Source organism: Carassius gibelio, chromosome A10 (genome assembly GCF_023724105.1).
Source record: "Carassius gibelio isolate Cgi1373 ecotype wild population from Czech Republic chromosome A10, carGib1.2-hapl.c, whole genome shotgun sequence".
Lineage (NCBI taxonomy): Eukaryota > Metazoa > Chordata > Actinopteri > Cypriniformes > Cyprinidae > Carassius > Carassius gibelio.
In genome coordinates this window covers 18,558,108-18,572,288 of record NC_068380.1, presented here as the reverse complement: position 1 = coordinate 18,572,288, position 14,181 = coordinate 18,558,108, and the positions used below count along the sequence as shown (strand labels likewise).

Genomic DNA, 14,181 nt, shown 5'->3' with positions numbered 1-14,181 from the left:
ATCCATATACAGATTTAATTAATTTATTTCCCAAATTGCACTGACTAGCCTACTCTGAGACATATGGCCCTATACTTTCCGTGATGCAGAAAACAGACTGGTTCATAGAATCCAGTCATAAAAACGCAACACGGATGAAATATTCCACATTTTTTTAATCAAAATGTGATATGGACTAGTGTCTGTGAATATTAAGCCACAAAAAGACAATATATTTGTGGCAGGGGGGGCGTGGTTTAGCGAACCCTGCAGCGGAGGAGAGCGTCAGGAGACATGCAGTGAGTGAGTGGGTTAAGCGCAAATAACGGACACCTGTCTCTTGTTGCAGTAATTGGCGTGGAGAGTATAAAACACCAGGAGAAACAGGAGTGGGAGAGAGAGAGAAGGACTACTGGCTACACTCCTGGACCACAGAATTTGTGTTATTGATTATTATTTTCCATGCCCCTTTGTTTTGTATCAGTTTTTTGTTGAAATAAAAAACAGTCAGTAGTAACAGCCGACCCTGCTGTCTTCCTTCCTACGCAATGAACAGTGTTACACTGGTGCCGAAACCCGGCCGCCTTGCCTGTGCCCTCGGCTGCACCATTTGCGGAGCTGAGTACATCCCTTGCGGTCATGCAACACGATCAACACCAGGCCCTGCTGGACAGATGTCACGATCAGGAGAGGGCGGTTTCAAGCCATCCTCCAAACCCAGCAGGAAGACCGCGAGAGGTTCCGGAGCTGGATGGACCGGGAGGTTCTGCCGGGATCTACGGTCCAACAAGCTGTGCCCGCCCACCTCCCTCTGCACAAAATGGGGCCTGAGGACGACCCGGAGACATTTCTGGATTTATTTGAAAAGTCGGCCGAGGTACAGGACTGGCAGCGGCACAGCAGCTTCCGGTGCAGCCTCCGGGCCTTCGTGATGGCCCAACAGCTCCGGGACTCTTGCCTCAAATGGTTGCTAGCCGACGGAAGCGACGTGGAAAAGATAATAGATCGTGTGGTGCTGGAACAGTTCGTCACTCGGCTAGCAAGAAGAACTGCCAAGGGGGTCCAGTGCCACTGCCCCACGTCGCTGGAGTCGGCTATTGATCTTGAGGAGGACCATATGCTGGCGTGTCCCGGGGTCGGCGAATCTCTTCCATCAGCTTCTCTCTCTCCTTTTTTTTCTCTCTCTCGACCTGTTTCCTTTACCCAGGTCCCACCTCAGGGGCGGGGCAGGAATGGCCAGAATCACTATGCGGCTCCCCGAACCCGCCCCTGTTTCCCCACTCTCTCCATGTCAACCACTTAACCCACTCCCTGCTACTGGACCCACTCCCTACTTTTGTGGACAGGTGTCCCGTTATGGAGGTGGGGACGATGATCCGGGTCCCGGACATCCCACAGGCTGCCCCCGGTGTTATACTCTCTGAGTATGATGATTTTCCCCTGGAGCAGTCTTAGGATGAGACGCTGAAATGTGCGTTTGAACAGGTCAGGACCATCGACGGTCAGCCTCTCCATCCTGGACAGCCACTTACCTGTCCATATTTTGCAATAATTAAAGATAGGTTGTATCGAGTGACCCACGACTCTCAGACAAAAGAACATACAACCCAGTTATTAGTTCCTAAGAGCCGCTCGGAAATGCTTTTTCAGGCAGCTCATTCTAATCCAATGGCTGGACATTTAAGACAAGGAACGATACTAAATCTCATGACCCGTTTTTTTCTTTTGGCCGGGCATTTACGAGAATGTGCGCAGGTGGTGCACGTTTGTTGTGAATGTCAGTTGGTAAACCCACCTGCCACCCCAAAAGCGCCTTTGAGCCAACTCCCATTAATGCAGGTCCCCTTCAAAAGAACTGGCATGGACCTCATCGGGCCATTAGAGCGATCAGCACAAGGACATCGTTTTGCATTAGTCATTGTGGATTATGCAACACGATATCCAGAAGCAGTGCCTCTCTGCAACATTTCCGCTAAGAGTGTTGCTGATGTTGCTGATGCTGTTTCCTTTAATCTCCCGAGTGGGGATTCCTAAGGAAATCCTCACTGATCAGGGCACGGCGTTTATGTCACGGACATTACGCGAACTTTACGAATTATTGGGCATTAAATCGATTCGAACCAGCGTCTTTCACCCACAAACGGACGGGCTGCTCGGACGTTTTAATCGCACGCTTAAGACAATGATTCGTAAATTAGTTCAGGAAGACGCCAAAAATTGGGACAGATGGTTGGAACCCCTGTTGTTCGCTGTGCGAGAGGTCCCGCAAGCCTCAACTGGGATTTCCCCCTTCGAGTTGCTCTATGGTCGCCAGCCCAGGGGGGTGCTGGAAGCCATAAGAGAGACTTGGGAGGATGGACCTTCTCAATCTAAAAACGAAATTCAGTTTGTGATGGACCTGAGAACAAAAATCCACACTTTGGGGCGGCTCTCTATGGAGAATTTGTTACAGGCCAAAGACAAACAGAGCCAGCTGTATAACAGGGGAACCAATTTGCGTAAATTTGCACCAGGAGATAAAGTGCTTGTTTTGCTCCCAACGTCAAGTTAAAAATTACTTGCAAAGTGTCAAGGACCGTTTGAGGTCACACGGCAATTTGGAGAGCTCGATTATGAGGTAATACTCTCAGATGGGAGAGGAGCGCGTAAAATTTATCACCTCAATCTCCTAAAAAAATGGACTGAGGGAGAATCAGTGATGCCGGCGATGGTGATTTATTGGAGAGGATGATCTTGGACCAGAAGCGAATATAAAAAAAACAATCTCTCGCTCTGGCCCCAGAGTTTGCTGACGTGTTTTCTCCCCTACCTGGCCGTACAAATCTCATTCAGCACCATATGGAGACAGAGCCGGGCGTGGTTGTTCGCAGCCGGCCATATCGCTTGCCTGAAAAACAAGAAATAAATAGTTCAGGAAGAATTAGGTGCGATGCTTGGAATGGGGGTAATAGAAGAATCCAACAGTAACTGGGCGAGCCCGATAGTTTTAGTTCCTAAAACGGACGGCTCAGTGCGGTTCTGTGTGGATCTTCCCAAGGTGAATGCTGTGTCGAAATTCGACGCATTTCCAATGCCACGGGTTGACGAATTGCTTGACCGGCTCGTTACGGCTCGTTTTTTTTTTGACATTGGACTTAACAAAGGGTTATTGGCAGATCCCATTGTCTCCATTATCCCAAAAAAAAAAAAACGCTTTCACAACGCCGTTTGGATTACACCAATTTGTTACACGTGCCGGATACGTTTCAGCGACTAATGGACAGGGTGTTGCGACCCCATGGTGCATATTCTGCTGCCTATCTAGATGATATCATTATATTTAGTAATGACTGGCATGTGAGGGCGGTACTGAGGTCGCTGAGAGGGGCTGGGCTCACGGCCAACCCGAAGAAGTGTGCGATTGGGCGCGTGGAGGTAAAGTATCTGGGTTTTCACTTGGGACATGGGCAGGTGCGTCCCCAAATTGTTAAGACTGCAGCAGTTGCAACCTGTCCGCGTCCCAAGACCAAAAATAAGGTGAGACAGTTCTTGGGGCTGGCGGGATATTATAGAAAGTTTGTACCTAATTATTCAGACCTCACCAACCCCTTGACTGATCTCACTAAAAAGGAAGCACCAGATACGGTTCAGTGGACGGAGCCGTGCCAGCAGGCGTTTACCCAGGTGAAGGCTGCTCTATGTGGCGGGCCGTTGCTTCACTCTCCTGATTTCTCTCTCCCTTTTTTGTTGCAGATGGATGCGTCGGACAGGGGGCTGGGTGCTATCCTGGCCCAGGAGAAAGCCTTTACAGCCTTTTTTAGTTCAAGGTGGTCCACAGTGCGGGTGTTCAGATGGCTGTGGCCGATTTCCGCTCCCGGAATGGGGGTGGGGGCTGCAGGCCGGATGGCTCCCCGGCCTGAGTCGGGCGGTAGGGGTATGTGGCAGGGGGGTGTGGTTTAGCGAACCCTGCAGCGGGGGAGAGCGTCAGGAGACGCGCGGTGAGTGAGTGAGTTAAGCGCAAATAATGAACACCTGTCTCTTGTTGCAGTAATTGGCGTGGAGAGTATAAAACACCAGAAGAAACAGGAGCAGGATAGAGAGAGAAGGACTACTGCCTGCTACACTCCTGGACCACAGAATTTGTGTAATTGATTATTATTTTCCGTGCCCCTTGAAATAAAAAACAGTCAGTAGTAACAGCCGACCCTGCGGTTTTCCTTCCTACGCAGCGAACATTGTTACAATATGAATCCTGCATGTTCTGCATGTCTGTGGAAATTAGGCAGGGATTGGCCATCTGGAGAACTGGGACAATTCCCGGTTGCCTGGCAGCCGATTTGGCCCGCTATTTTAATATTATTGTTGTTTAATCGTCTGCTGGATGTACTAAAGCGATTATTTCTGAGTCTGCCATTCGATAATTAAACCTCTAGTAAATCATGAATCGGTTAGTGGTGACTGGCAATGCCTCGGCTCGCGCGCTCTACGCGCCTCCGCCAAATGGTTTGGATCAGACTCCGAGTAATCAATAAGAGAGACTCGAGAGAGAGAGAGTGGAGTGGACTGTGGAAGCGCACAGGTGGAGCAGAGAAGCAAAACTACTTTCCAGAGTTTCAAGTGCAGGTCATTTTCATCTGTAAATATGCTATTGTGGTTTATCTTTGTTTACTTGGTTAAGCAGCAGCAGCCCATTACTCATCAGTCATCACTCAAAATACTGTATAAAAGACATCATTAATATCTATTGTAATGTTAAGGTAGTAATTTAGCAGAAAAATAATTAAGGGGGAGCAAGGATAGACAAAAACACAACCCTTATGAAAATGAATATGATTTTATTATAAATCCAAAGACAGTGGTTACTATATATTTATAAATCAGTTTATTCCTTAATCACCTGCCTTTTGGGTTTGTGGTTGAGTGTTTTTTGTGTGTGTTGAGAATATGGATGGTTTGACAGCTCGCTGTGTGTGTCTGTTTGATTGACTCCCTGCCCTCCTTGTTTCTCTGCTTGTCCCCTAGATTGTTTGCCACCTGGTCCCTGTTACCTTCTAATATCTTCCATTTATAGTTCCCTTTGTTTCTCTGTCCATTGTCAGACTGTTGTTACTCGTATCAATAGCTCCGATCTTCTTGTTGGTCAGTGTACTCACCTTGTCATGTCTTGTCATCAGGCTCCAGTGCTCATAGCTGTTATTCCCTTCCTCCTATCTTGTGAACGCAGTGACCAAAGAAGTCCTCCAGCTCTCATTACCCTGGTCTCAGCTGTCGAGCAAGCAGTCGCTCTGTGTAGCGATCCGACCCACCACCCTCTACCTATTCGCTCGGTTGACAGCATTCCTCGTCCATGCAAGCTGACTGTGGAACGATCATTTACCTGCTCTGTCTCTTCTGCTTAAATAAAGGCTCAGTGTAATCCGCTACTGAATCCAGCCTGTTTCCCCTGACAGAACAGTCTGACCAGAACATGGATTCAGTGGGATCTGATCCACTTCGCTCGGTTCTCGTACAGCAGGGAGTTTTATTAGGTCAGCATGCCACCCAGCTCAACACCACCAGATAGGATGTGGACGCTCTTAATGCTCGAGTCACTGAGCTCCTCACGCGGGTGGAGAACCTTCAGCGAGAGGCGACAAGCTGGGGTTCCGTTCTTTACACCAGTATGTCCCAGGATTCCGAACCTCATGCCAAAAATCCGCCAGTCTACAATTGCCATCCAAATGTCCGTCAAGCCTTTCTCTTCCAGTGTTCGCTGGTGTTTTCTCTGTGGCCCCGACGTTACGCCAGTGAAGAAGCCAAGGTGGCTAATATCCTCAAACTTCTTTCAAGTTGTTTGATCGCTCAGCTCAGCGCAATGAGGTGGCGGCTCAGTTATTGCGGAGGTCACAGAGGAAGGACTCAGTCTCAGATTATGCCATACAGTTCCAGATGTTAGATGCGGCGTGTGGCTGGAATGAGAGTGCACTGCGTGCACATTTTCTTGAGGGGCTGGAGTTCCTCATTGCCGACGAACTCGCGGCCATAGAGCTTCCGCGGGAGCTGGATAACTTGATAAATCTCGCACTCCGTATTGAGGGCCGTTTCAGCCACTGCCGCAAACATCGGCAAACTCCCACTCCTTGGCGCCAACTGGAGTCCACTTCGGCCAGTGCAACCAGCCTTCAGCTCTCGGAGGAGGAACCCATGCAACTGGGTCATCTCCGGCTTACGCCCTTGTGGATTCGGGGGCTGAGGGGAACTTCCTTGATGCTGCAGCTGCTCACAGTTGGAACATTCCACTTATTCCTCTGGCTAGTCCCTGCGCCCCTGTATTGATTACCAAGGTTTGAATGACATTACTATAAAGAACAGATACCCCCTACCTTTCTTGTCTTCTGCTTTTGTCGAGCAAGCAGTCACTCTGTGTAGCGATCCGACCCGCCGCCCTCTACCTCTTCGCTCGGGTGACGGCATTCCTCGTCTATGCGAGTTGACTGTGGAACGATCATTTACCTGCTCTGTCTCTTCTGCTTAAATAAAGGCTCAGTGTAATCCGCTACTGAATCCAGCCTGTTTCCCCTGACACTGTACTTTTACTATAATTAAAGCATGGTTATTTTTTATAAGGGGGATTATAATGACTACTGTTCAGTATAAGGATTTTTCTATAAATCTACTGTAGTGATGTACTAATTTTGACACATAGGCAATTTAAAAAGTATAGATTTGTTAAGTATTAAAGTCACGAGAGAGAGAAATCAGGCAAAAATAAAGAGAATGAAGAGAAAAATGGAGGTAAAGCTGCAGTTCAGGAGATAACTTTTTATTATTTTGCATGTCCCTAACCTAAAGTTTTAAACCTTTTATATGTCATTTCCATACAAAAAAATAGGGTTGTAAAAGTTTCAGAATTAGTTTGTATGAGTTTTGAGATTTCCCGTCAGATTTTTTTTCCATCCCCTCATGGAAATTAATGACGCAGACATACAGTTTAATTTATAACAAATAGGCCTACTGAATCTTGCAGTGTTTTCAGCATCTGTCGCCTCAATATATGAAGTGACATGACATACAGACAAGTATTGTGACCCATATATGGAATTCGTGATCTGCTTTTAACCCATCTAAAGTGCGCACACACACAGCAGTGAACACACACCCGGAGCAATCATTTATGCTGCGGCACCCAGGGAGCAGTTGGGGGTTCGGTGCCTTGCTCAAGGGCACCTCAGTCATGGTTATTGAAGGTGGAGAAGGCACTGTACATGGACTACCACCACCTACAATTCCAGCCAGCCCGAGACTCGAACTCACAACCCTTCAATTGTGAGTCTGACTCTCTAACCATTAGGCCACGACTTCCCCGTATATGAGTACATGAACTTAATCTCTAGAACTGCTCTGAGTCACTTCATGAGCATTTTACTTGTTTTGAGATAACAATCGTCACATCATATACAAAGAGACACCAATGTTTAATCTGTTTAGTAAATAGAATTGTGCGTATGCTTATTAGATAACTGTATTTGAGCTGATCTATATGCTTTTATTTATTATTATTATTTGATTAACTTTTTTTTCCAAACCATTGTTAGATGCAGTGTTTCCTGTGGTTATGCAAAGATTTGGCTCCAAAAACAGTATCAGTGAACAATTTCTTATGATTTTAAATCTGCATTGAACTTCAGATCAATATCAAAGTAAAAGGCAGTACTAAAGTCTGATTTTGTGTTGGATGTGTTCAAATTTGATCATCTTAAGGATTTTGAAAGTCTGACAATGTACTGTAAGGTTACCCCTGCATGGTGTAAATGTTTGAAAATGATTAACAGTTGAAAATAAACTTGAAATAATACTAAACCTCTGTTTCGTTTAGTTAAATGTATGATACTTGCATTTTCTTGGCCTGGAATGAGCGTCTGGATGCAAAGTCTTGATGGTTTGGAGGTTCGTGATCACATTGTTCTGGTTTTGAATTCCAAAGGTGTCCTGACTCGATGGTGATTGGCAGTTTCTTCCCAGTGGAAAGTGACAAGAGCTAAAAGAGACATCAGCTGAGATCCTAAGACCTTTGGTGAATGAAAAATTCAAGGAACGAAGCCTGGTGCAAACTTAGGGGTCCAAGACAGTTCTAGCTCACATACTGTTAGCAGAAGAATTGAAAGCAGATCGAAAAGAGCGGAGAGAGAGGATGGAATTGCATGTGGGCCTTTTTAAAGTCTAAGATGGTTCACGCCTCTCAGGATGGGCTTGTCCAATGAGAAAGGCTGAAATTCCAAGCAGGAGTTTGGAAATACTGGGGAGTTATACAACCCTTTGTGTGAAAGCCTGGTAATTTGCATATGTAACTGGATCAGAAGTGGATATACAAACTAATAAGGATTCTTAGAACAGTTATCTGTTGCAAAGGCATCAACATATAACATACACTCTCGTTTAGATCATCAGAAGATTAATTCATAGACACTAAACATGGTAAGATTACATGAACAAGTGGTTCATATCAAAGGCATGTATAAATCAGGATACAAGACAAAAATACAATATACAAGAACATTAACAACAACATACACAATGACCTGAAGTATGTGTGTGTTCATACAAAGAAAGTTGTTTTCTATAAATTAATTAGAGAGTCCATTTTAGAGCATGTTTCAGAGAGAACTCAGCAGGAGGAAGATCCTCTCCACATGCTTTCAGGTCGCAAAAGTCTTGCTGAAGTGTCGTGGTTGCCATGGTAACCAGGGGTCAAGCTATATGTAAATTTAGCGCTGAAAATCTAAAAAAAAGTTTTCTGTGAGGTGTAGGTTCAGGGTAAATGGCAACAATGGCCATTGTCTTAACTGCATAGAGGGGAGGGCCTCATAGATTATACTGATAATTACACCCCCGACTGCAAGCTCACCGATCGGTCTGCACTGCTCCGCATGAAGTTGAACACGTTGCCATTCACAAGATAATCCACAAAGATAATAGACTTTCTTATCGGAGCTGGTCAGCGATGTAATGGTTCAAAAATTTTAAATAGCCAAATCAAAAACATGAAGGTGGGCATTGCCAATTTGAAGGAGTGTAAAAAAGTAGTCAAATTATACTAAAAAGCAGATACAGTACAGAAAGTTGTACAACTTAAATGTACTTATTAAAATAGAATGACATGTATAGAGGAGAAACTGACTGCAGCCCAGCTGAAGAATCTCCATGAAGAGACAGGGATACTCCATCCCAAAGTGAAAATGGTCATTAAAATCACTCCCCCCTCATTCCACACACGTTAAAGCTTTGTTTGCCTTGAACACGGTTTAAGATATTTTGGATAAAAACTGGGCTTGAAACGGTTCCATAGATAGAAGTAACGCTGTCAAGGTCCGGAAAAGCATTGTCAAAAAAAAATCCAGCTGCCATCAGTAGTTCAACCTTAACGTTATGAAGCAACAAGAATACTTCACACTAAAGAAAACTAGGTTATTCAACAAGTCGTCATCTACCCTGATGATAGTGCCATTTTTGTAGAATATGAGCTGAACGCAGGCAGCGTACATTCTTTGTACACAACATCACAAGGAGGTCTCCTACAGGTTTACGCTTGGATTTGAAAGGAAACAGTGCATCTGTGTGACACATCTTAATTAGTGTTCCAAAGACGAACAAAGCTTACAGGTTTGGAACACTGACCATTAAATTAATGACCATTGGATTAATAACCATTTTCTTTTAGGAGTACCCCTTTATAAACCAATTCCAAAAAGCTGCTATGTGAGAAAACAGCCGAAGGATACAAGACACCAACTCTTTTAAAATAAAGCAATTTTTTTATTTGAGATGGGGACAAAAATCTTTCTAAACCGTTGCTTCACCCTGGACACGACCGCTTCCCTGGCCACTGCCATGACCTTCTCCCTGGCCGCTGCCGCTTCCCTGGCCGCTTCCACGACCTTCTCCCTGGCCGCTGCCGCGACCGCTTCCCTGGCCGCTGCCATGACCTTCTCCCTGGCCGCGACCGCTTCCCTGGCCGCTGCCGCTTCCATGACCTTCTCCCTGGCCTCTGCCACGACCTTCTCCCTGGCCGCGACCGCTTCCCTGGCCGCTGCCGCTTCCCTGGCCTTCTCCCTGGCCGCTGCCGCGACCTTCTCCCTGGCCGCTGCCGCTTCCGCTTCCCTGGCCGCTGCCGCTTCCGCTTCCCTGGCCACTGCCGCGACCGCTTCCGCTTCCCTGGCCACTGCCGCGACCGCTTCCGCTTCCCTGGCCACTGCCGCGACCGCTTCCGCTTCCCTGGCCACTGCCGCGACCTTCTCCCTGCCCGCTGCCGCTTCCGCTTCCCTGGCCGCTGCCGCGACCGCTTCCGCTTCCCTGGCCACTGCCGCGACCTTCTCCCTGGCCACTGCCGCGACCGCTTCCGCTTCCCTGGCCGCTGCCGCGACCTTCTCCCTGGCCGCTGCCGCTTCCCTGGCCGCTTCCACGACCTTCTCCCTGGCCACTTCCACGACCTTCTCCCTTGCCACTTCCACGACCTTCTCCCTGGCCACTTCCACGACCACTTCCGATTCCCTGGCCGCTGCCGCGACCTTCTCCCTGGCCGCTGCCGCGACCGCTTCCGCTTCCCTGGCCACTGCCACTGCCGCGACCGCTTCCGCTTCCCTGGCCACTGCCACTGCCGCGACCGCTTCCCTGGCCGCTGCCGCTTCCACTTCCCTGGCCGCTGCCGCGACCTTCTCCCTGGCCGCTTCCACGACCTTCGCCCTGGCCGCTGCCGCGACCGCTTCCGATTCCGCTTCCCTGGCCGCTGCCGCGACCACTTCCGCTTCCCTGGCCTCTGCCGCGACCACTTCCGCTTCCCTGGCCGCGACCACTTCCGCTTCCCTGCCCGCTGCCGCGGCCTTCTCCCTGGCCGCTGCCGCGACCGCTTCCGCTTCCCTGGCCGCTGCCGCGACCTTCTCCCTGGCCGCTTCCCTGGCCACTGCCGTGACCTTCTCCCTGGCCGCTTCCCTGGCCACTGCCGTGACCTTCTCCCTGGCCGCTTCCACGACAACTTTCTTGACCTCTTCCCTGACCACGTGGTTCACTACATGCATAGCCACTGGTGGTTAGGCAACATTTCTGTCTGGCAGGACACTGGCCATCATGGATGCACCTTGTAGCACACAGTGGAATCATCTCTGGTAGGGGACAAAGACCCAGCTTCACTGCGTGGACACAGATGGTCAGCTTTAGTTAGTGCAAAGACAGTGTGCCACTTCGATATACAGCACAAAACATTCAGAGCACGTTTAGCAAGTTCTACCTACAAGGTGCTTAAAACTACCACAAGTAATACTTTCAAACCTACTATAGACGAAAGCAATAAGGCAGAGACTCCGCTTAAAAAAAAAAAAAAAAAAAAACACAACCCACACAGGTAAGGGAGTTTGATCATGGTTGGAGAAAGTCTGCAACGCATTGGCCCTCCACAAAAAGACTTGAATAACCCCGCACTAGAGGATATTAGGGAAGGCCAGAGAGTGAAGTTTCAGCATTTTATATCAGGGGGTTCACAAGGTGTTAAAATAAATAAGCCTATATACAAATTTTACATATGGTTCAAATCAAGTGTCTAAAAACCTATACCAGTCATTCCTAAACTGGGTTCATTACTTTCAAAGACAGTTCTGCATTTCTTTTAGTTGTGAAAAAAAAAAAAAGTCAACAGATCCTCTTACCTGTGGGTCGTTTTTGAGTAGCATGAGTTATGCTCAAGTATCCGAACAGACACAACAAAACAGCAGTCAATGAGAAATACACTCGATCTGTCATCCTCCCGACCAGCAATCTCACAATGATCTCTGCTGGAGAATGCAAGGAACTGGTGTGTCAGAAGCAGTGAACAACAGTGCAAAAAACAAATATGTGTTGCTGCAATAGCAACCTCAGGGGTTTTTAAAGATCCAAGGAAATCAAGTCAATTCCAACCCTGATTCCAACCCAGATTACAAGAAAGCTACAGGCAGGTGCCTCTAGTTTTCTTGTAATCTGGAATGCCTTAATTAGCTTGTTCGGGTGTGTTTGATTGGGGTTGGATGAGCTGAATGCTGCGTTCGAGCCATGTCATAATAATTAAGGTAGCCTAATTACGAGTGGATTGTGCCTTCCTCATTATTTATTTAAAGGGTGGGGGAAGAGAGTTGGAAGTCTCCATTTTAGTTATAGTTTCTCTCTGTCTAGCTCCGGTTCACACTCCAGTACAGTAGGTGGCGGTAATGCACCATTGAAGTTGGATGCCAACTGCCATTAAACATCGAAGAAGAAGAAGAAGAAGAAGAAGAAGAAGAAGGATTGTGCCTATGTCGAAACTGTCAACTGCAAAATGAATCTGCAGTGGTCAGGTGGAACAGTTATTATGTTGTGGTACCAATAGGTGTGTTCGACTTCATGCAGCGCTATGCAGTCCAAAGCAATGTGTGCCGCTTCTTCTTCTTCTTTTTTAATTAACCAAAACAAAATATACTACAGTAATGTACAAGAGTGTGCAAATTGTTTGCTTTTTTTATCAACAATGTTCTCCAAATTGGTACTGTAGTCCTTAAGTCTCCTGAAGAATGCATGAAATTTGGCTTTGACCCTGACCTCCTTATGTATGTGAAATTTCCCCAAAGTAATAAAAAGATGTAAAAGAAAAAGTGAAGTTATTATTATTATGTTTACTGGAATAATCAATACATGTCAAAATTATTTAACTTGAATGTAATTTTTTCTTTTCCTTCTAATTACATGTTCCATATCCACCCGCCAAAAAATGAAAATCCTTGTGTAGACACAATTACAAAATAGACTCCTTTTCCATTGAGCAAACAAATCACAGGAATAATCAATGCCCAGATTAAATCTCTCGAACACACTTTTAGCTGCATATATCATGAAACATTTTAAATATAGCCTATTTTACGTTATTATTTTAAACAATATATATATATATCATCAGAAGATGAATTCATAGATACTAAACATGGCAAGATTACATGCAAGCATGTATAATACAATATACAAGAACATTAACAACATTTAGCTGCAATAACAAGGTTTTTCTATGAATTCTTTAGAGAAGAGTCCATTAGCAGCCCATTTCTCATCAGTCATCACTCAAAATACTGTATAAAGGACATCATAAACATCTATTGTAATGTTAAGGTAGTAATTTAGCAGAAAAATTATCATATTTTATAATAGGTTTAGGGGGAGCTAGGACAGACAACAACACAACCCTTATAAAAATGAACATGATTTTACTATAAATCCAAAGACAATGGTTAGTATTTATTTACAAATCAGTTTATTTAAAAATAAATAAATAATAATAATAATAAAAACATGGTTACTGTACTTTTACTATAATAAAATCATGGTTAATTTTTATAAGGGGGATTATAATGACTAATGTTCTGTGTTAGGATTTTTCTATGAAGATACTGTAGTGATGTATTAATTTTGACACGTAGTCAAGTCAAGTCAAGTCACCTTTATTTACAAAGAGCTTTAAACAAAATACATTGTGTTAAAGCAACAGAACAACATTCATTTGGAAAACAGTGTCTCAATAATGCAAAATGATAGTTAAAGGCAGTTCATCATTGAATTCAGTGATGTCATCTCTGTTCAGTTAAATAGTGTCTGTGCATTAATTTGCAATCAAGTCAATGATATCGCTGTAGATGAAGTGACCCCAACTAAGCAAGCCAGAGGCAACGGCGGCAAGGAACCGAAACTCCATCGGTGACAGAATGGAGAAAAAACCTTGGGAGAAACCAGGCTCAGTTGGGGGGTCAGTTCTCCTCTGACCAGACGAAACCAGTAGTTCAATTCCAGGCTGCAGCAAAGTCAGATTGTGCAGAAGGATCATCTGTTTCCTGTGGTCTTGTCCTGGTGGTCCTCTGAGACAAGGTCTTTACAGGGGATCTGTATCTGGGCTCTAGTTGTCCTGGTCTCCGCTGTCTTTCAGGGCTGTAGAAGTCCTTTCTAGGTGCTGATCCACCATCTGGTCTGGATACGTACTGGATCCGGGTGACTGCAGTGACCCTCTGATCTGGATACAGACTGGATCTGGTGGCCACAGTGACCTCGGATTAAGAGAGAAACTGACTAATATTAGCGTAGATGCCATTCTTCTAATGATGTAGCAAGTACATCTGGTGTTATGGGAAGTTTTTCCGGTTCCGGTTTACTTAATTAATGCAGCCTAAAAATCCTTTAACGGATTTGGATATTAAAAGTATG

At 45.8% G+C, this 14,181-nt stretch overlaps 1 protein-coding gene across 1 annotated transcript; it reads left to right on the top strand.

The window, feature by feature from the left end:
* The first annotated feature begins 730 nt into the window (after positions 1-730).
* LOC128020664 (uncharacterized) lies at positions 731-11,075 on the top strand. Its single transcript, XM_052607272.1, has 5 exons — positions 731-1,106; positions 5,804-6,151; positions 9,760-10,275; positions 10,306-10,781; positions 10,848-11,075. The coding sequence occupies exons 1-5, from the start codon at positions 731-733 to the stop codon at positions 11,073-11,075; spliced, it is 1,944 nt and encodes a 647-aa protein (XP_052463232.1).
* The last annotated feature ends 3,106 nt before the right edge of the window (positions 11,076-14,181 follow it).